This window comes from Malaclemys terrapin, chromosome 12, assembly GCF_027887155.1.
Source record: "Malaclemys terrapin pileata isolate rMalTer1 chromosome 12, rMalTer1.hap1, whole genome shotgun sequence".
Lineage (NCBI taxonomy): Eukaryota > Metazoa > Chordata > Testudines > Emydidae > Malaclemys > Malaclemys terrapin.
Window position 1 is genome coordinate 15,578,569 of NC_071516.1, and position 23,617 is coordinate 15,602,185.

The following is a 23,617-nucleotide window of genomic DNA, read 5'->3' on the forward strand; positions in this document are numbered from 1 at the left end:
TAACCTTGTCTGAGTTCAGACATTTAAAAGATAAATTTAAAAGATGAATGCATCAAGTGTAGACTTAGGGCACATGTACATTGCTACCATATTGCTAATCATTCCTGCCTTGGCATCACAGATCTCACATTTGCATTTCTGTTGTAAAAAATGCTTCCTCCTCCTTGGCATTATGCACAGAGGTAGTGACTGTGTGTGTGTGTGCATTAAACCACTGGGAACAGGCTGCTCTTGCCTGTGTTTGTCCCGGTAGTTGTTCTTTTTTCAGAAGAGTGAATTTAATAGGCTGAGTGTGTTTCAGTATTGCCTGAAGAAATAGGATGAGTCTGCCTTCTCCCTTGTCACTCCCTGGAATGAATCAGTAGCCAGTGGAAGTAATGCAGCACATGAAATGGTTTGTTGCAGAGTTAATGCATGACTGCAACTTTTCAATCCCTTAGCAACCAAATCTCCACTTTCGCAGTTTCAGATGTCTCTACCTTTCAAATGTGGAATTGCAAGCACAATCCTGCTGCCATGTGGAAAGTATGATACACCTTAGAGCTAAATTCTCATATAAATAAGGTACGCAAAAGCATGCACAAATTGCACATTTAATTTGTGTGTGTACAGAGGTCAAGTAACAGCATGCACAAATAATCAGAATTACCAATTTCAATGTGCAGTTATCTGTTTCTCATGTGAAATCATGGTAACTTCATGCATGTCTTGTCCATGCAGTAGTACATGGATTGAAAAGCGGGGCCGTTACTGTTATCTCCGTATTTTGAATAGTTTGATTATTAAATTTTGAAAATGACATGCCATATGTACGGAGGCAAACAGAACTAATCACAAACACAGATTAAGTCCAACATATCTTGTAAGACATTCATATTAACCTTCCAGAATAAAAAAGCCAACACAATATATTAGTATTCAGTATTTCTGCAGAGCTCAAGAAGCAAATAAAAGGCACAGTCCCTGACTGTGTCTAGCAAATGCAATCATCAAGTCAAAAACACAACAGAAATGGCATATAGGAATTTCCATTGTGGATCAGACCCAAGGTTCATATAGTCTAGCATCCTGTCTCTTGCAGTAACCAGTACCAGATGCTTTAGTTTAGATGAAGGTGTAAGAACCCCGCAGTAGGCAGATGTGGGGTAATATGCCCCCACACTTAGGTCTTACCGCAACAGACAATGTTGAATAAAGGGTAGGAAAGTGGGGTAGGAGGAGGGCAGTGGGAAAGAAATGCAGAGCATGATTTTCCCACAGCAAAGAACAGGTCATAGACACTTATTTGCATGTGTTACGTTAGTTACATCTGAACAAGAGTTATGTGCTGCGAAGTTTGACTTGGTATTAAATGGAAACCCTAAAGAACAGTTAATATGTCAAGTGAGCCACACGCTATTGGAGTGGTAGAAGTGTAGCCACAAAAGCCTGAGGATAATTCAAAGCTAAAATATCACAACCTTTTAAGGTGCAGAACAACATTTATTCAGTGTTGCTGATTCTCGCGGTTTAATCATGAGTCTCACGGTATTTGGCATTTTTATTAAAGCTCCAGCTCCTAAAGTCAAGAGACTGTTGTGCTTTCACTTTTATTTTTTTTAAAGGACGTTTCTAATCCTGGGTGGTGGTGGAGAAAAGCTTGAAAATGGGACCCAGGTGTTTTTTGGGGGGTCCTGGCTCATAATTTTTGAGTGCTTGGGGCTGGTGAGACTGCTTATTTTTACAGCACCAGGGATGTGCGTGGCACTTGACACATAAGAAGAGCTGGTTTAAAAAAAAAAAAAAAAAGTGGGGACAGTTTCAAAACATTTTAATGAAAAAATTTCAACCAGGTCCATAAGCTGGTTTTTAAAATAACACAAATACTTTTACAATAATGTTGACCAGCTCTACAGACAAGGTGTCTGCCCCAAGTCACTTTTGGGCCAGATTTTAAAAGGCACCTAAAGATGCAGATGGGTGACTAGTGGGATTTTCAAAAGCACCTAGACACCTAACTCCATTTGCTTTCAGTGGGAGTTAGGCACTTAAATACCTTTGAGGATCTGGGTCCTAGGCACTTCTAATATCCCACTAGGCACCTATTTGCATCTTTATGAATAGAAGTCTTTTCTGTGCTTCGATAGATTTTGAATCAGCTCAAAGAATTCAATTCTGCAAATCTTACTCACGTGAGTAGTCTTAATGTAAGACTACCGTTGGGCTATTTGGGTGCATTTCTGCATGAGGGCAGCACCAATAGAGCTATTAGCGGTAGAAGCAAAATTATAGACAGGATTACAGGCTGTGTCTTTACCAGTGATGTTTGCAGTGTTGATGTACCTGTTTTGGTTCCAGGATATGAGAGAGACAAGGTGAGTGAGGTAATATCTTTACCTGGTTACCTTTTCCAGACCTGAGGAAGAGCTCTGTGAAGCTTGAAAACTTGTCTCTTCCACCAACAACATTTGGTCTAATAAAAGATATTGGCTCACTCACTTCTCTCTCTCTTTAGCACTGTGTCATCTAAATTTTGTTCTGAGCACGGTTGTAGCTTGATGAATTTCCCTAGTATAGAGAAAGGCCCCTATGTTAGTAAGGCTTGGGCAGGAATGGCCCAAAATTTGCAGGATATCGCCCTGAATTTGACAAAATACAGAGATGGTTGCTATTGAAGGGATGTAAAGTAAAAGTGGTTTTTCTCACTCTCCTCCACATGTTGTGTAAGAGCGATGTACCACCGGTAGTTCCAGTAACATCAAATGTAATGTGAATGAAAGATTTGAACAAAGAAAGAGTAGCTGGCTAATGCAACAGATATGTCAGGGAGATCCAGGCGTTGGGAGCAGCACGGAAAGAGACATGATGAAAAAGTGGGAGAAGGAAACAAAAAGAGCTGTTGAGTGGAAGGAGGGAGGAAGAAATGAGATCAGTGGTGTAGACAAGAAAAGATGCATACAGAGCAGTAGTGAGTTCCTTTAAAGTCCCCTTGATTCTCCAGGCCCGTTCACAAATACCATTGGTAACCTGAGAAATCTAGCCAGCATTGCTGGTGGAGTGTCTGTAGTGGAAGAACAGATACAGAGTCTGAAACCATTTGCTGGAACTCCATCAGTAAAATATCAGACCAGTGTTTGTCTATGTGCATTTGTTTTGTGGCTCTCAAAAGACTCACGAGTGTATTTAGCATATAACAAAACAGAAGCTTCTCTTTGCTGTAATAGAAAAAGGTATTGAAATCACCTGGTTCAACATACTGGTGGCTTTGTACTGCTGATTGGATAAAAATGTGGGCTTGCCCTTTGACTTTTTAAAAATGCTGTTCTTTAACAATTTCTTCCACACTTTAACAATGAAAAGCACACTGGTGCTCAATAAATAACAATAAACTCTTCCTACAATATAGATATGATAGTAGGTTGCCAGCTGGATCAGAACTGGTGCTGTCCTAAATCACTCAGGAAAAAAAAAATTAGGAAAAGATCTGCCAACCTTTAAGTTTAATGGGACACTATTGCATCAACTTAATCGACATTTAGAATAGGGGTTCTCAAACTGGGGGTCAAGGCCCCTCAGGGGGTCGTGAGGTTATTATATGGGGGGGTCACAAGCTGTCAGCCTCCACCCCAAACCCTGCTTTGCCTCCAGCATTTATAATGGTGTTAAATACATTAAAAAGTGTTTTTAATTTATAAGGGGGGGGGAGGGTCGCACTCAGAGGCTTGCTATGTGAAAGGGGTCACCAGTACAAAAGTTTGAGAACCACTGATTTAGAACAACCTGGGGGGCATAGATTGGGCCTGAGAGAAGAAAACAAAGGTAATGAATTAAAGCTGTGAAAAATAATTAGCCCCTTTCTAATGAACAGTTGTGAGGTAGGAATTGGGTGGCACACAGGTCTTTCCAGGGTTTGCCTCAAACTCTGTGCATGCAAAAACTAAATGTCAGAGAGAGAAGCTAGTGGCATCAGAGAAACCAAAGTGGGTTTTATGGCACTTGACTTAACAGATTGAATTCCTCAGCTCATGGTCACAGACTTTTTTTATGGGGACTGTCTCATATTCATCCAGAAAATACAGAGGAAATATGCATCATGTTTTTTCCCCCTCTAAATCAAGGGTTTGTGGAGGGGACTGTGTGGCTGCTGTTCCCAAGAGAGTGTATGCAGTGTCTTTAACAAGGCTAATCCTACCCAAAAAGTGCTTTGCCCATTTGGCTACAGACCAACCTAGATCACGTCTGAAGGCTACTGCTACTGTTCTTTACTGTGATTCTCTAAATACAAAATGAAAAACAGCAGAACACAAAACGAGGGGGGAAATGAAAGTCCACATGAGTTTGACTCTCAAAGATTGCTTCTTTGTACCGCAAGATGCTCTGTTAGTGAGTCAGTGGACTGTAGAATAACAGTACCATTGCTTCTATTGCTGTTGCTGTATCTCTGTTAATGTTCATTGTCACTCGGGTGATTATGCAAAGATTCCTGTAAGAGCAAAGGGCCAACTTGTGAACCATGCTATGAACCACCTTACTTCTCTGCTAGAGTTACTAGCATTGTGTGTCACAGCATGGGGCTGAGTTATTTCTGTCCCTTGCATGTGGAAGGGGAATAGTTAGGCAGGTGTGAGGAACTGGCACAGAAGAGGATATCAGCTGCACTAGGGAATGGATCAGTGCAACTTATTTCCATCCCGAAGGATGGGGAACTGGGGCCAAATTGTGATGCACAAAATAATCCTTTAAAGCTCTTATTTGTGCCAATCAGAGTCAAAGTGAATAACACTTTTTTGGGTTTTTATATCAGTTACAAACAGACTTAAGTTTTCAGTATAAGGCTACAGTTAGGAGTGGTTTTGTGGCTACTATCGATTACATTACTACTCAAAGCATTTCTTGGCTACAATATAATATCCTGTTTAAGTGCCTTGATTGCTACTCTTATTAAATTATCACTTTGAGGGAATGTTACCATCCTGTTTCTGTCTCACAATAAAACATCCCACTCAATTTATTCCTGCAGCTAAAAGAGATGGCATTTTAATACTAAGGAAAAATGAAGTAAAAAGATGCTTCCTGTATAACCATATGTGACATTTTATGAGGTGGACTGGTTATGGGGAATAAGGGAATCCCACTTCAATTGCCCTCTTGAGTGTGAGGATAGCCAATTAGATTCAGCAGTCGTGCTGGAAATAAAGGTGCTGGGGGTGCTACTGCACCCACCCGCCCAGCTTGAAGTAGTAACAACAAACACCAAATATATGGTTTCCATCATCAGAACCCCCACTTAAAAATTGTTCCAGCACTTAACTTTAAAATCAATGGACTACTCAGGGTGTGTAAAGTTAAACACATGCATAAGTCTCTGTGGGATCAGAGCCTTCGGTTGTAAATTCTTTGGGACAGGAACTGTGTCCTGTACAACATAGCACACTCTTACCCTGCTGGCACTAGGGTTTTAAAACACGTGAGCTGAAATGTAGCACCTTTAATCCTAGCATGGACACACTTGCACTGGTGCTTAACAAATAATAAATAAAATAATGATAAAGTTAATAACTTTCTATTATGCATTTTCCTGGTACCAAACCTGGACAGCTTTCAAGATGAATGAAAGACAGGCAAAGAGAGTAGGTTTTAACTTACAAGAGAACAATGATTTCAAATTTATATTTATGTAAAAATGGATGATATAAAAACCATACAGAGAAGTAAGGTTCTTTTAGCAACACTCATTAAAATATATGCTAATCAAGAAGAGACTGTATGCTAATATGCACAGTGCTTCTTTCCTAAAACAACAACTTCCTTCTAGGATAAGTTTTCTTAGCAAAAGTTTTGCTGATGGCAATCTCCTCATTTACCAAAGTCATGTGTAGGGCCCAAGCCAGTATGTGGCCTCTGAGCACACTGATCAGATTAAAAGCAACAGAGAGTGCTGTGGCACCTTTAAGACTAACAGAAGTATCGGGAGCATAAGCTTTCGTGGGTAAGAACCTCACTTCTTCAGATGCAATACTGATCAGATTGAGTCCCATTCAAAATCTGACCAAGGAGAAGATGGTTAGATTACTCACCTGAGACATGGAAGACCCAGCTTCAATTCCCCCCCTCCCTGAACAAGGGGGAGAAAGAACTTGAACAGGGGTCTCCCATCTCTGAGGTGTACTTTCTAATCATTGAGCAATGGGACAGTCTGACATTGGGTATCCCTCATTCTCTCCTGATGAAGCTCTTCCACTGTAGATACCTCATGAAAGAATGGGTGGAAAGGGGGACTGGTCCCACCCATAGGCGTTGACTCCGTGGGTGCTCCGGGGATGGAGTACCTACAGAAAAAAATAGTGGGTGTTGGGGGCCCGCCAATTGGGTCTTCTCCCTCCCCCCCCCGAACGCCTCTTGCTTGCCACTGATCAGCTGTTTGGGGGAAGGGGAGGAGCAGGGGCAGGTAGAGGCAGAGTGAGGGCTGGGCGTGCTTGGGGGAGGGGACGGAGGTGGGGTGGGGGCAGGGCCTGGGGCAGGGGTCAAGCACCCCAGGAAAATCAGAAAGTTGGCAACTCTGGTTCCACCTCCAAGCTGGGTGCCCTGACCACTGGATTACAGCCATTCCTACTTATACTTTTTTGCTGGTCCAGTGACAATTTTAGCAGTCAGTGGGCCACACAGAGAGAGCATGAGTAGGAATGACTGTAGTACAGTGGTTAGGGCACTTACCTGGGAGGTGATAGACCTTGGGACCAGGCCCAGTCCTCCTGCTCCACCACAGGAAGATTTTCAGGTGGAGAAGGAAGCAAGCCCACATTAAGGCATGCGACCCCAGCTTCTGTAGTCAGGTATTTATGTCAGAATCTGAGCTTTCTTTCTTTCTTTTGCAGTGTTGTCATAGCCGCGTTGCATACATCCTGGGTGCTGGTATCTGGTCATCCCTGACTGCTCCACTAAAGAGAGGACGCTCTGCTGCCATTCTTAGTGGGGGACAAGGGAACACCCACCCAGCTGCATCTCCTGGGGAGAGGGGACACTGCTTACTGACACTCCAAGTGGAGGAGCTCATGGTAGCCTTGTATCATAGTGTGGCTCGCCTCCACCTCCCCACATTGCCTTAGTTAGCCAGGCAAGGCAAGTGCTAGTCCTTCCCTCAGCGTCTCCTCCTGCACCCCGATCTCCACCCGCATCCCCACCTGAAACCCTTGGTTCCTGGTAGCCTCCCTACCACTAGCAATATGTCTGCTCCCCCTTAGGTCACCATGCCAAACTCCAGACCTCTTTTTCCCCAGCAGTCTGTTCCCAGTGAGGGATCCATTGCTTGGCATGTTGCCAGGAGCAGGCAGAAAGTTACAGCAGCTGGGGGAGAGGAGGAACTATGAAGAAGCTCAAGGGTGATGAGAAGGCAGTAGGAGGAAGTACTTGCCTCCACCTGTGTTCTTAACACACTGACTGTAAGAGTTGTAGGGACAGAAAAGGGAGCAGGGCTGTAACAGGGGGAACAGTGGGTCTGAAACTTATTCGTTTGAGTAGGAGGAGGCGGCAGCTGTGTTGTGGGAAGGGATGGCTGGAAAGGCTGTAGGAGCACAGAACATGGGCATGTAAAGGGGATAGTGTTTAGTCCAGCTGGTTGAGTAGCAGTAGGAGGGAACTATACTGACCTAAATTGGTGATGGTGGGGTTGTAAGGACGGTGTCTGGGATCAGTACCCAGGGGCCGGAGTGCAGGGAGTCAGTGAGGTAAAGGGGACCAGTACCTGCAGGGGTGGGTGTTGGGTAGTAGTTGGGAGGGTATCTGAGAGAGGGAGCAGTGACAAGTAGATAGGATGAGGGGGTGCAGTGAGAGGGGGTACAGTACCCAATGCCTGGGGTGTGGAAGTGCAGGGGGGGAGGTATAGGATTTGGGGGCATTTCCGCAGAGGGGTTGTGGGCAGGTGCAGTGGGAAGGGGTGCAGTGAAGGGTGGTGAAGCACTGGAATGGGTTACCTAGGGCGGTGGTGGAATCTCCTTCCTTAGAGGTTTTTAAGGTCAGGCTTGACAAAGCCCTGGCTAGGATGTTTTAGTTGGGGATTGGTCCTGCTTTGAGCAGGGGGTTGGACTAGATGACCTCCTGAGGTCCTTTCCATCCCTGATATTCTATGATTCTATGACCAGAGGTGTATAGGCAGGTGCAGCACATGGAGTACAGTGTCCAGTGGATGTGGTTTAGGAGTTCAATGATCAGTAGATGGTGTATGGGGGGTGCATTGTTGAGCAGGTGTGGTTTTGGGGTGCAGTGTTAAGCGGATGGGGGTTTTGGGTGCAGTGGACAGTAGATGGGTTGGGGGTGCAGTATTGAACAGGTGGGGCTTAGAGATGCAGTGTCCAGTAGATGGGGGGTGGGGGTGCAGTAACCAGTGGGTGAGGATGGGGATTAGGGGTATAGTGTTGAGTGAGTGTGGTTTAGGGGTGCAGTGTTGAGCAGGTGGAGTTTATGGGTGCAGAGGACAGTAGATGGGGTGTGGGGTGCAATGTTGAGTGGTTGGGGTTTAGGGATGCAGTGACCAATAGATGGGGTGTGAGGTGCAGTGTCAGGTGGGTGGGGTTTAGGGGTGCAATGACCAGTAGATGGGGTGTGGGGTGCAGCTTCGGGTGGGTGGGGTTTAGGGGTGCAGTGACCAGTATATAGGGTGTGGGGTGCAGTGTCAGGTGGGTGAGGATGGGGGGTAGGGGTGAGGTGTGGGGTGCAGTGTCCAGTGGGTGAGGATGGGGGTTAGGGGTGGGGTGTAGAGGTGCAGTGTCGAGTGGGTGAGGATGGGGCTAGGGGTGGGGTGTGGGATGCAGTGTCCAGTGGGTGAGGATGGAGGGTGGGGGTGCAGTGTCGAGCGCATGGCGTGCAGTGCCAGTAGATGGGTTGGGGGTGCAGTGTTTAGCGGCTGTGGTGTAAGGGTGCAGTGCCAGTAGATGGGTTGGGAGTGCAGTTTTTAGCGGCTGGGGTGTAGGGGTGCAGTGCCAGTAGATGGGCTGGGGGTGCAGTGTCAAGCAGCTGGGGTGTAGGGGTGCAGTGTCGAGCAGCTGAGGTGTAGGGGTGCAGTGCCAGTAGATGGGTTGGGAGTGCAGTTTTTAGCAGCTGGGGTGTAGGGGTGCAGTGCCAGTAGATGGGCTGGGGGTGCAGTGTCGAGCAGCTGGGGTGTAGGGGTGCAGTGTTGAGTGGCTGGGGTGTAGGGGTGCAGTGCCAGTAGATGGGTTGGGGGTGCAGTGTCGAGCAGCTGGGGTGCAGGGGTGCAGTGCCAGTAGATGGGATAGGGGTGCAGTGTTGAGCGGCTGGCGTGCAGGGGTGCAGTGCCAGTAGATGAGATGGGGTGCAGTGTCGATGGAGTGGCATACAGGGGTGCAGTGCCAGTAGATGGGATAGGGTTGCAGTGTTTAGCGGCTGTGGTGTAAGGGTGCAGTGCCAGTAGATGGGATGGGGTGCAGTGTCGAGCGGCTGGCGTGCAGGGGTGCAGTGCCAGTGGATGGGATAGGGATACAGTGTTGAGCGGCTGGCGTGCAGGGGTACAGTGCCAGTAAATGGGATAGGGGTGCAGTGTTGAACGGCTGGCATGCAGGGGTGCAGTGCCAGTAGATGGGATGGGGATGCAGTGTTTAGCGGCTGTGGTGTAAGGGTGCAGTGCCAGTAGATGGGATAGGGGTGCAGTGTTTAGCGGCTGTGGTGTAAGGGTGCAGTGCCAGTAGATGGGATAGGGGTGCAGTGTTTAGCGGCTGTGGTGTAAGGGTGCAGTGCCAGTGGATGGGATAGGGGTGCAGTGTTGAGCGGCTGGCGTGCAGGGGTGCAGTGCCAGTAGATGGGATGGGATGCAGTGTTTAGCGGCTGTGGTGTAAGGGTGCAGTGCCAGTGAATGGGATAGGGGTGCAGTGTTGAGCGGCTGGCGTGCAGGGGTGCAGTGCCAGTAGATGGGATGGGATGCAGTGTTTAGCGGCTGTGGTGTAAGGGTGCAGTGCCAGTAGATGGGATGGGGTGCAGTGTCCAGCGGCTGGCGTGCAGGGGTGCAGTGCTAGTAGCTCAGCTGGAGGAGGTGCAGACGGGGTGCAGCGCCCAGCGGAGGGGGCCTGAGCCCGGCTGGTGTGAGTGGCAGGCAGCGAGCGGGCACGTTACCTGCGTGCTGGAAGCCCGGCCCAGCCCCCCACCCGACGCTGTCAGACCGCGGAGAGGCCGAGCCGAGGCGCTGCTGGGAAGCCGATCCCACTCTGCTCCTCCCCGGCTGCGCCCAGCCGCCGCGGCCATGACCGATAACATCCCCCTGCAGCCAGTCAGGCAGAAGAAGCGGATGGACAGCAAGCACCGGAGCGGGTGAGCGCGGGGTCCGCAGCGGGCGCTCCCCTCCGGTCCCGCGGCTGCCGCCCGTCCCTAAACCCCCTCCCCATACCCGGCTTCGCTTTCCCCGGTGCCCGGCTGGCTGGGCTGCTGCCCCGCGGCTGCAGGGGACTGCGCCCCTCTTGGGCCCTGCCCTGTGCCTGGGGGCTGATGTGTCCGGCTGGGCTCCGGCTGATGGTGGGCATCCAGCCCCGCCCTGGAACCGGTCCGTGGCCCGCTCTCGGGGGAAGGGAGGGAGCGATCGGTGGGGATTGCTCTTCTTCTCCTCCTCCCTGGGCTGGGGAGAGGAGCCCGGCTGAGGAGTCCCGGCAGCGCAGGGGACCCCGGCTCTCTCGCCATGTGGCTGGCTGGGGCGCAGGGGGCCCGGCTCGCCTTTGTTTGTTCCAGCAGGGCCCTGCCCCCGCTCAGCAGCACAACCCGCCTAGGAAAGGACACACAGCGGGTCTGGCATTAGGGGATCCCCTCTCCTTTGGGAAGGGGAGATCGTACTGGGGAAAGCGCCCTTCTTCGGGAGGGGACCTAGGAGGGTCGCTGGTCTTGCAGGAGCCCCCTGGGAGGCTGAGAGCTGGTGTTGGAAGGGTGGCCTTACTAAGGGACAAATCTAGGTCTTCTCTCTCGCCCGGGGCTGCCTGGCCACGGTCCTGTAAGGCGGCGGCCGCAGCAGCGTTCCGGCAGGTTGTTCCTGACGCCATTGTCGGTGGCACACCCAGCGCTGCGATCCCAGCCCAGCACAACTGCAAGAAAAGGCAGGATCCTGCCACGGCAACATTGTTACGCTAAAATAATAGGCCCTCGTGCAGGCCGAGAGCCCCGCTGGCTTCAAACCCCCCTGCCATCTCTCCCTGTGACAGCAGGACCAGTGGCCAAATAAAACAATAGAGACCTCTTGGAGGCTCCTATATTGACAAGCTTGAGGAATGAGCCTCAGATGAAATCACTTGGCACTCCTATTATTGCTGTTATGAAGAGATCAACACACCCAGTTTTTCTTTCTTAAACAAATTTAAACAAAGAAATAGCCTGGCAGCTCTAAGCCTTAGTGATCAGGAACAAACTGGCAATGGCCAGATTTTCAGACGTATTGACTCCCTCAATGGGTGTTCGGTTCCTCTGAAAATCAGCCCATATGTTTCAATGGCACTCAGGCACCATGGTGATTGGGATGGCTATGAAAACCTTGGCTGGATGGCTTGTCAGTAGATTATCTTGTGGCGGGGGCATGCGTGTGACAAGCCATTTGAATACAGATTTTCATTTAATGTATTTATCATTTAACATTAACATTTGATCAGGATCATTGTGTTGCTTAGCTCAGTGTTATAGAATCATGGAATACATTGGCAGATTGCAGGTTGTTGCTTCGCTGAGTGGGGTTTTTATAATGACAATACACTTGTTTTCAGGAACAGAAATATATTTATAACTATAACAAAGGATTATATCTCCTTACAAATTTTAATTATATTGGTATAGCTAAAGCAGTACAACCCCTAATGATGTATTGATTATATTGATATAAAGTTGGTTTATATTGGTATAATTTTTCCCATGCAGGTAAGGGAATAAGCTGTGCCAGTGCTTTATACCAATGTAACTGTGCCCACACTAGGGGTTGTACTGGTATAACTATTTCAGTTAAAAAAAAAAAAATCACAGCCCTAACTGACAACAATATACCAGTACAAAATGTGTGTATAGATTAGGAATCCAAGCTTGCTGACTGGAAAGTAATGTTGTATTATGATGACAAATTAATCTTTTTAAAAAAAATATGGTATACAATTGTAGCAAATAGACCAAAATCTCAAAAGAAATCATGTTTGTGTCGGAACAAATAAGGAAGAGTACATGTCAATTACCATCTTGTTATATTTTTGGTTAGTAATTGTGATTTGGATACTTCAGTTAAAATGTTCTGTTGATGGATAAGGTTTCTGTTGTGTAGCTGATAGTATGTTGATTTAATAATGTGAAGTTGGCCTGGACACTGAGGACTAGACTGTGGAACATGTAGTAATCTGTTATGACAGTTCCTGGGTTGGCCACTGCTTAAAGTTCAGTTATGAGATAAAGGATCAGCTGTACGAGGGGCTTAAGATATTCCTCAATGCTCCTTAGCTGATTTGCTTTCTTAGAGCTCCATAGGTCTCTTTTGGGCATTCTGTTGTGGTGTGCCTTGTTAGCAGACGCTGACAGCAATTACCCTGATGTAACCTAAGCACTAACCCTCTGTCACTGGCTAGGGAGCTCTAACTTGGAGGCAATATTGTCTGTGCTAGCAAGAACTGTTGACAGCTTGCAATCTGCATTGATTGTAGTGGTTTGAGATTCTGTGACTTTTGTTTTTCTTTATACAAGTCCTGATCTCTCTCTTTTTTAAAGACAGTCACAAAGATGTTGCAGAAGCATTTTATTTCAGGGAGTACTAAAGGAAGAGAATCTTTTAAAGCAGTATTTATGGAAAACCAAGGTGTTGGTATAAAATGGATTTTTACGATGTTGAGAGCAGCAGTCATCTTGTATGACTGAACATCTCTAAGCAATATGACATGCAATGAATTTGTGAGATTACAATACTCCAGAGAAGTGACTTATTTACAATGATTTTCAGTCTTGTCTTTTGTCAAACAGCCTGTGACATAAATCAGTTATTTAATCAATATACTGGGTGCATTGTCAAAGTACCTAAGCAAAGCAAAGCGGCCTCCTTCCCCCCAAAATATTATAAGTCTAAAGAGAGACTAACCAGTCAGACAGTATCAGTTATCCATCTCAAGCCCCTGGCACAAAAGGATCAATTTCCAACTAGTTAGAGGGGAACAGGGAGAAAATGGTAGCAGGTGCAGAATGGAATCCTGGCCCATGACTGGGTGTTCTATGTAGTACTGCAGTACAAATAATAATTAATAATAATATACAGCCCCCCAAAAAGTGATATCCAGGGTTTTGATTGCTGCTTAGATTGTAAGAGACTCTTTGCAGCATTCATTATCTGTGTGTACAGTGCCTAGCACAATGAGGTCCACATCTCTGATTGGAGTCTCTATGTGCTACTGTAATATAAATAAATAATAATAATTGACCAAAGGTCCCTTCTGACCTTAAAGTTTCTGACCCTAACTTAACAGTAGACCTCTCAAACTGAATGTAGCTGCTGGGAAGGCACATAAGGCCAGAGGAAATTGTTCATATACTCAGAGACCTAAATGAATGACTTCATATATTAATACAAAGAGCTAGAACTGTTTGAAATACTTGTAGCCAGTGTAGGGCAAGTCCATGTTACTGATCTTCCTCCTCCTAACAAGGCAACAACCATGTTCCATTTCAGTTTCAGCCTCCAGATTCATTTCAAGGGGGAAAGTGAGGAACTCATTACAGTACCGTTACTGAGATGGGACAAAGGAAAGGATGGTTGTGGTCCATGTCAAGAAGAAACAGGTGTTTTAATAAGTTGGTAATGGTAGTAGCCATTCTTGGCCATAGCCACAACATTGACCCCCATGTGTGCAGTCAAGGGCGACTTCTGAATTCTGCAGTTGTATTGCTTGAATAATGGATATGTTTTTCACAATTTTCTTGTCACTGTGGTCTGGTCTTGACTGAGTTATACAGTTATCTCACCCAAATAAAAATGCCAGTTTAGCCATGACATCCTGATAACCACTCTCTGTAGTCCATAATCCGTCAGTTCTAAAAGAGACATGGTATTGAGTAATCTCAAAATGCTGATGGTGTCACAGCCCATACCTCTGTAGGGACTTCTGTGGGTTATGTATCCTGAGACAAAAAGCTGTGGTTTGCTTTCTTGTTATGGACAGTACCCAAATGTGCCAAGCATATCAAAGAACATATGCAAAGACCTGATCTGTACCCTGAGCACCTTCTAATTTAACGTCCCGTTCCTACTATGTAGATCATGCAGGAAGACTGCTGTGCCTACGTAGAGACTATGTAGAGGCAGAGACTGTTTTTTTGTTCTGCACTTGTACAGCACCTAGCACAGTGGGATCCTGCTCCATGACTCTGACTCCTAGGTGATGTGGTAATGAAAGTAATAAATAATAATCGATGTGATGCAGCAAGTGAGGAAAACCAAAGAATAATTGGAAATGGGATGAGGAAGGACAAGGATTCCAGTAATAAGTCACATGGTTTCTCTCTTATCATATTGAGCTACATCTTAATGGTTCCATTAAAATGGTAAATTAGCTCACTTGTAATCAACAGGGAGGGATTGGAGTGAATAGATGAACAAATGATTTTTGGCCCCTATCCTGTATCTGACGGTGTGGGCAAACCTCTGCATCTGTGTAGAGCTGCGTTGATTTCAAAGGGGCTACAAACCTGTATGGTGTTTCTCTCATGCAAAGTCAAGTGTAGGATCAGGGCCTTTATTTAACAAGTGCCTGCCTTCACTGAGGCACTTGGCCCTGCCGCACAGCCAATTACAATGCAATAGACTTTGAAACAATAAAAACATTCTAAATAATGTGGATCAGTTTAAAAAGTCAGGAGAATCTAATGGCAAAGTGGTGGTATCCTCTGAAAAGTGCTCCCCAAAATGTTTCCATGGGTATCTCTCAGTGACCTCTGTATAAATTTTAATCAGTTGACAATGGATTTTTTTTTTTTATGGCTATTACTGCAAACTTAGCCTGATATCTGCAAATCAAGATGTTGTCTTTCTGCCTCTTGCCTCATCACCAGTAATAAAGATTTGGTAACCAGAATTTAGGCCCCTGACAGACCCTCCCAAGCACAGAGGTCCACTTGTGTGGAGCCTCTCTTACTTCACCAGTGCTTTGTGGGTCTGAACTGCATATTTCTAACTGCAGGATACAGGGCCGGCTCCAGGCACCAGCACAGCAAGCAGGTGCTTGGGGTGGCAACGCAAAGGGGCGGCACGTACGGGTCTTCGGCGGTGAGTCCATCGGTCCCTCTCGGAGGGAAGGACTTGCCACTGAAGAATGAAGAGCTGGTAGAGAAGGTAGAGCTGCTGCCGAAGTGCCGCCGATCACGTCTTTTTTTATTTATTTTTTTTTCTGCTGCTTGGGGCGGCAAAAACGCTGGAGCCGGCCCTGGCAGGATCTGAACCATAGATAACAGTTCTGCTGATTCTGCATGTGGCAGGGTAGAACCCAGCTCACTGTTCTATAGTTGTACTGACTCTGCGATCCTAAAAAACATTTAGTCCAGGGCCCAGTTCTGCTATTGGGTATGCATGAATGGATGCCTGTACTGACAAAGGCTATCTGAAATTGGATCCACCTGGATCCTTTTGCAGGATAAAAGGGCCTCAGTCAACAAAGACAGTAGATACAACTCCAAGTTGCAAATGATATCAACAAGTTGAATGAGATTTTTACATAACTTTTCTGACCCTTTGAAATCATAACTGTTGTGATAAAGTATGGATGTTGTAGAAACCTAGAACTTGGGTTAATGCTGTTAGTAATTTTTTGACCCAAACAGTAAGTGCTTGATTTGCATATAGAACAACTTGTTTTCATACTCTATGAAAGTTTTCGTTTTAATGGTTTTGTATCTTATTTAAAAAAAGGAAGTAATTGAAAAATTCAGTAAAAATTTTATTTTAGAGTAAAGTGCTTTTAGTTAAAGGACTATATACATCAGTGACTGCTACTCTGATACTGCAGGTGTTTATCGATAAGAGTAGAGTATAAAGTAGAAAATATAATATAATTTAAATAACAGTAGTAGCTAATGGCAATATTTTTAGTTCCGTTTGAAAAAAGTAGAAATATCTTGAGTGTTTCTAAATTTAGCCGTTGATGATTCATTTATGTAGAAAGACTCTTCAAATGTTGATTGTGTTACTCTTACGTAGAATAATACTTAGATTGTTGAGTTTTGAAATGTGTTAACTAATCCTAACTACATCTCCACATGATAGGGGTAGTGTAATAGGTTGGTACCCATTCAAAAAGTGTCCAGTCTTTTCTTGGTTTTAAAAAAGCAATTTGAATGTATGAATGGTTTCATAGGAATAGTAAAATATTTTCCAACATCCTCGTCCACTATTGCCATCCCCTTCCCTCCCCCAGAAAACAACAACAACAAAACATCTAAACCAAACAAAAACTTGTCCCAAGGAAAAGAAATCCGTTGGTCTTCCAGGTAAACTTGCATCTTCCTCCTACACAATCAAGTTCTTAAAGCTTTATTTCCCTAACATGAATCCTGTTTTAAAAAAAACAAAAACTAAACATGCGTTGGTTGATTAAGCAAGCAATTTGAGGTTTGGCATTTAGGGTCTGTGTACAGTTCTTTAAGGAAAACAAATGTCTTATGCTGGAAAAAGTTGAAAACTTCACCTTTAAGGGATGACTTATTGATTGACTTCTCAATAACCTACAAGGAAAAGTCAAGAGCAAACTTTCAATAATATGACAGATTGTTCCTGGTTCCAATTGATCAGTGTCATCAAATGCATTTTTGAGAGGTTAAGATAATTCAGTTTCCAAAGGGGAAGAAAGAAAACACTAAAGAGGCTTCCTGTAGTTTTTCTATGTTGATCTCCTCGCTAACATCTTTCCACGCTTTCTTTCACTTAAGCAGTTATCCTGTGATTTGTCTAAATTTTATTGTTAACTCTTGAAGATGCAGACCTTGATCTGCTAAAACACCAACGACTGTTACAACAATTCGTTAATAATTATTGTGCCTAGCAAAAGACTAGCCCGTGTATGCGAGTGCAGGATGTTAAAGCAGAAATAATGAGCTTTAGAATTCTATCGTCAGTGAACAAAATATAAGATTTCAGTGAGGACTTGAAAGAATGGTAAATGAAGTTGGATATCTTCCTAAGAAGTTAAATATTTGCCTCTAGGAATGGCCACACAAGTCTACACCACCGAAATATCTGCTTTCCTACTATAAGTTCCATTACAAATTTATCAAATGGGTGGACATACTGCACCTGCATAAGTGATGTGTGGAGATGAACTGTTGCCATTCAGCATTCCTGGAGACATTTAGTTTGGTTTGTAGGTTTCTGTTCTCTGCCCAGTCAACAAAATTCTCCAGATTGCTTTGTTGTTTTGTGGGACAACAGGAAAAAACAAGGTCAGGGAAGTGGATAGGTGTTAAATTCCAGCTGTGGTGGTTTGACTACAAGCTTTCATAACAAAAAGCTCTTTAAGGGATCGTCTTGAACTTACAAGTGATAAAGGTCAAAGTTTGTATTCCTGGCATCGTTGGCTATATTTTAAAACCTATCTGTGGAAATACACTGGCACATGCTTGCTTTGTTTAGCTTTACATTTTCTGGAGAAGGCTGGATGTAATGTGATTCTGAAACTTTCCGACTGACTTTTCCGGTTAGTCCATTAAACCGTCAACTGCAACCTGTGGATTTGTATTATTGCCAGCTGGAGGTAACGTGTCTGTTTTTTGTTTTGGTTTTTTTACTGCATTCTTTAAATTGGATAAAAAGTCTTTGTTACAGAACTGCATAGGTCAGATTCTGTCTTTTTTTATTATAAGGTTCTATAGATAGTATGAAAGTACAAACAACATATAAATAGATATCCAGGACTATGTATGATCACTTAAAAATACCCTCAGATAGAAAAGAAAACATAATAGGGAATCTCTTATAAATTCCCTGCAAATGTGTTGGAAATCAAATGTGTTTTAAGTAGTGCTAATTCTTCTTTACTTGGACAATATTATATGTATCACTTTCAGAATCCAGATAAGCAAGAAGTCTTTCTTCTAGAGTTGAAATACATGTTGAACTTTCTTTCCCCCATATCTAACGAAGTGGTGGGATCTTTGGTTGGCTAGGAGTTGCAGAAATTGCAAATGAATTATTAAAAGTTAACATAATTAACTGTTGGTCAATACTTGTATTTGTAGTGAAGTACTGTTCTAATAGCAACACTCCTGTTTGTGGTGGGGATATTATGTGAGATGATAGACTTGTTTACAAAAGGTGCCCTCACTTTAAGTTTAGCATCTATAGTGAAATCATGGTCCATTACCCTCTTTTCTTTTGGTAGTGCTGACAGTGGTAGAAGTCTACTTCTTAAGTTTTAGTCTGGGCCTGATCCAGCAAAGCACTCAAGCCCGAGCTTAACTTTAAGCACTTGAGTTGCCGTATTGAAATATATGAGAGAATTCACACGCTTAAATGATTTGCTGGATCAAGATCTTGAGCTTTAACTATGGTCAAATCTGTCTTGTTACTAAAATCTTGTTAGGTGTTCTATATACTCAGTAATGTATAAGTTCATAGAAATTTGAAGAACCTAAGCGCTGTTTAAAATGTGTATATTTATCTCAACACAGAGCACTTCCTTTTATAAGAACATTCAAGCCACTGTTTTATATTAGCGTCATTCATGTGTTATTTTCTGTTCTATTTCTGAAGAAATGTATCCGTGATTCTGTTTATACTTTTAAAGATTTAGAAGTTAGTTTTGGATCATTTAAAATAATCTTTGGAACATATTGGTGAATTATAATAACCCAAGAACATTAGAAGATCCGTGTTAAAATACTTGGTCCCCCTTTTAGCCCTATCTCCTTATGTAACTATAAAGATTTGTAGCTCTTTATTTCTTTCAGTAGAATCACCAAAAGAGGCTCAACCGGAAAGATAAGCAAAAGTAACTTTGGATTCAAATATATGATAAGCGGGAATCTGTCTGTAATTGTGAAGCAGGTTGTGGAGATAAACTGAGCATTGTAAATGCATGTTCCTTTTGATAAAGCCTCTATTTTAGAACTTCACACTGAAGGTCATTTGAAATACAGCAGTTAAAATGAGTAAATCTGGCTAACTTTGTGTCTCTTTCCTCTCTCATTGAGATTTGAGAAAACAACCCTCCCATTCCTAAGAATGAACAAATATATTTCCCTTTTGACACCTCTTCTTAATTAGCACTAGTATAGTTTAAAGGAAAAACATTGACTTAAATCACAGCACTGTCTGAATTTTTTTTCTAAGTCTACAAGCAACACCTATAATCATGATTGAAAGGAATTAGATTTAAAAACATCTATTTTTTTAATTTAATTTGTAAATTTGACTACACTTTTTGTGAGGTCAGTTTAATTGTTTGCCTCGTATAGTCAATTTCCCATAGTTTTTTTGTGTCTGTCAGTGGGGAGAGAAAAAGAAGGAGTGGAAGACAGAGTAATCTTTAAAAAAACCAAGAAACTGTGATTGTAAAACTGCAAAAATTGGCAGGGAGATTCAGATGCAAGAGTTGTACCAGAAACTACTTTTAACTCTCTTTAGAAATTGGATAGATTTTGAATTATTATGAATCACCTGGTGATACCTAAAGACCAGTCAAAAATGTGCTAGGCATTGTACAAACACAGAGTAACACACAGTGTCACTTTCTAAAAGTAATCAAATGTAAATAACCTGGGTGAAAGCCCATATTAAAAATCAGAGACTGTCATAGATACTTGAAGGGTAAAAGATGTTCTAGATTATTTTATTCCAATAAGTTGAGATATCTGTTCATTGCTTTAATCATTCAAGTTACTAACATTTCCAGCTGTATTTATTTCTATTAAATTTTCCAGAATTCTCATACATTTTCCTCTAGTAAATGAACAAATAGTTTGCAGTGAGCAGCAGATGCTAACTGGTGAGGCTGTGATAAAGCTGACCTGTATATTGTTATAGGCTCAAAAAGGTGAACCACCCATAATTTAGATGCAGTGTGTTTTTTACAGAAATGTGACAAAGCTGTACGGCAGGGGTCGGCAACGTTTGGCACGCGGCTCGCCAGGGTAAGCACCCTGGCGGGCCGGGCCAATTTATTTACCTGCTGATGCGGCAGGTTCGGCCGATCGCGGCCCCCACTGGCCGCGGTTCGCCGTCCCGGGCCAATGGGGGCAGCGAGAAGCCGCGGCCAGCACCTTGCCCGCGCCGCTTCCCGCCACCCCCATTGGCCTGGGACGGCGAACCGCGGCCAGAGGGGGCCGCGATCGGCCGAACCTGCTCCGTCAGCAGGTAAATAAACTGGCCCGGCCCGCCAGGGTGCTTACCCTGGCGAGCCGCGTGTCAAACGTTGCCGACCCCTGCTGTAGGGAATCAGTGCTGGGATCCAGTGTTTTAGCTGATGGCATTTCACCCTTCTTCTCTACCAAAACTACTATTCTGTAATCATAACCACCAGTAATTCTGTAGAGAGAAGCCATAGGTCTTTCACCTTTAGTAGTGTACTCTGCAGTACTGTGTAGTATGAGACAAGATTTTTGTTTGATTCCATGCTTTCTCAGTATGGAGGTTTTTGCAAAACTTAATAGTTGGAGAGATCATTTTTATTATATTTTTTCTTTTGAGAATGTAAGCTCTTTGAGGTAGGGACTGTCACTGTACGTTTGTGCAGCACCTAGCACAATGGGGCTCTGATCTAATTGATGCCCGTAGGCTGTACCACAACACACACAAATTATCTTTCTGATGCTTCACTTACTGCTTCTTAGTGAAATGTAATCACATCAGAATAGTGATCTGATTATGTGGGAAATAGTTTTGCACTGGTCTAAAAAGAGTGAGAAAATGCCTCTTATAAAAGTTTAGTCCATGAAATACTTTGAGTTAGACTACCTTTTCCTTGCTAACTTCTGTAAACCAACTGGATTTTCAAGCTTTTTGGATTCTGAAGGAGTTTTCTTAACAGATAAGATTTTTTTTTTCTGTGTTTATTTGCAGATGGGGGTGGAATGCATGAAAGGTGATACTTTTGTATAAAACCACCTTTGTAGCAGTGAATGGTGTGCTCTATTCACCATGCTGTTTCCTGTTCTGCAATACGTATAGAGAGAGTTTACCTGCGGAAAGCGCTGAATACTTCCTTAAATGGAAATTTACTTGCTTTATTTCTGATCAGAGATACGGTTACCCAAATTGTTTGAGCAGATGACTGTTATAATTTAAGCAGACATCTTGACATTGTTATCTAATGTAGTGAGTCGGATATGCATTTCTATCTGATCTCCAAGGCTTTCTGTTGTAAGCTTGCATCTGATATGGGGCTGTATTTCAAATGTCAATGAAATCTAATACAAATCCTTTTGCTATAAAAAGGGGAAAAAAGATTAGCTCTTATTTCAAGCAGTGACAGGAGGAAACTTGAGGAAAAACAACCTTTGCTGACTTGGAAGGCTACAGCATTGCCATTTTGAAAAAGACAGACTGTTTCTGAGTATGTGCTTTTGTAAGGACAAAGGAGAGTGGGAAATTTCTGTATCTTCTAGCAGATACAGAAATACACGCGTGAGGAGAGATTAAAAAGACTGGGACCGCTCAGTTTAGAAAAGAGATGAGTAAGGTGGGTATGATAGAAGTCTGTAAAATTATGAATGTTGTGGTGAAGGTGAATAGGGAAGTGTTGTTTACCCCTTCACATAACACATGAACCAGGGGTCACCCAATGAAATGAATATGCAGCAGCTTTAAAACAAACATAAGAAAGTATTTCTTCACACAGCGCACAGTCAACCTGTGGAACTCATTGCCGTGGGATGTCGTGAAGGCCAAAAGTATAACTGGGCTTCAAAATAGAATTAGATAAGTTCATAGTGGATAGGTCCTTCAATGACTATTAGCCAATATGGCCAGGGCCGCAACCCCGTGCTTTGGGTGTCTCTAAACTTCCAACTGCCAGAAGCTGGGACTGAACGACAGGGGATGGACCACTCAATAATTGCCTTCTTTTGTTAATTCCCTCTGAAGCATCTGGTGCTGGCCACAGTTGAAAGACTGGATACTGGGATCGATGGACCGTTGGTCTGACCCAGTAAGGCCGTTTTGATGTTCATCTGTTTATTCTCCTATTCCTCCATTTCTCCTGTGTATTAGGGGCTTTTGTATTTCTTTCTGATCCATTTGGGACCAGATTTTTTGCTAGCTATAATAACTGGGATCAAAGCAGTATAATGCACATCAAGTTGTGTCAAGAGAAGTGCCAAATGGTTGTAACTGACTTGTGGATAATAGAATGAGGATTGCTGTGTTGCATTGGATGTTTTAATGACACTGCTGATCCAAACAGAGCTGGCCTTGTGATAGGGGCAGCCTGCCTTGTACTGATGGGACATGCAATGGATCATTCCCATTATAGGTTTAAAAAGATGTAATAATTATTTGCAGGGGAGGAGATTGGGAGAGCAAATTCTTCAGGTTGAGTATGGAATTCCAAATGACCACCAAATCAGCAGGAGAGTGACAGAATTGTTCTGTGTTCGTTATGGAGCTGGAGACAGAGGGAACTGTACAAGTTTAGAGCCTGGTCAGGAACCATATGCAAAAGGTGCATAGATTTAATTGAACATAAACACTGCAGGCTCCGGTGTTTAAGCCATTGCTTTTTCTTAGCAGAATGTGGGTAACCCTCCCATTATGGATGGGATTCACTTTAGTAATTCAGCAAATATGTGTCCTAGGGTGTGGCAATAGAAAGATTGGTGCATGCTGCTCAATGATGTCACACCTATTGATTGTGACACAGTGACAAAGTACAAACTGATATTGTTCACATTCTTTGGGAGTGAGGTGGAGTTTTATACAAATGTGGATGTCAACTGCCTGAAACCATTTTTGGGCAATAGATAGTGAAATTTATTTTCTGAAATGACAGCTGCAATAGCAGACATTGACCTGTGCTGCCGGCACCATGCCTGTACAGGAGCTTTTTGTGAGGATTGTAAACAGGACAGAGAGGCCGAATTCCACCTCATGTGTAAACTGTAGGGTGTGGCAGCTACCAGTTGTTCAGAATAACAAACCCAGTCTACAAATAGCCATGAAAGAGGGAGGTCCTGAGCAGTTTCAGCTATCCATGTGGAAGAAAACTCACTCAATTCTGCCAACTCTAAAGATTTAAAAATCATGTTAGGCTCCCAGAATCATGAGTGCCTGAAAATCAGGAGGGTTTTAGAAGGAATGATTTGGGGGTTCTTTTTATTTGCCTTCAGGTTTCTGAGTCATCAGGGAACACTCAGGTCACATTTTCTGTCTTTAGTCTGCCACCAGCAAGGCTAAAAAAAAGAAAGCTGAGATTCTCATGTAATCTGACCTCTTGGGAATCTTTGTGGCTTTAAGAAAAACATCAAATAACAGGAGAGTTGGTGACACTGATTACTTTCAAAAGCCAAGAATATAGATTTCTGGGAGTTGATGTCCTAACATACTTTGGAGGAAATTTAACTTGTGTACAATATAAATCTGAAAGATGACATGCATTCCCTTTTCTGATTCTGGCAAATGTATCTCTTTAGAATTCGTTGATTTCAGCTACAGCAAGAT

The 23,617-nt window shown here is 43.7% G+C and overlaps 1 protein-coding gene across 1 annotated transcript in view; it reads left to right on the forward strand.

The window, feature by feature from the left end:
• The first annotated feature begins 10,171 nt into the window (after positions 1 to 10,171).
• Positions 10,172 to 23,617, forward strand: part of ATP9A (ATPase phospholipid transporting 9A (putative)) — a 90,560-nt gene continuing 77,114 nt past the window's right edge. Inside the window, exon 1 of the mRNA XM_054045263.1 lies at positions 10,172 to 10,293. Coding sequence (XP_053901238.1) covers positions 10,226 to 10,293 — 68 coding nt within the window. The 5' untranslated portion in view covers positions 10,172 to 10,225. The remainder of the gene's footprint in view (positions 10,294 to 23,617) is intronic.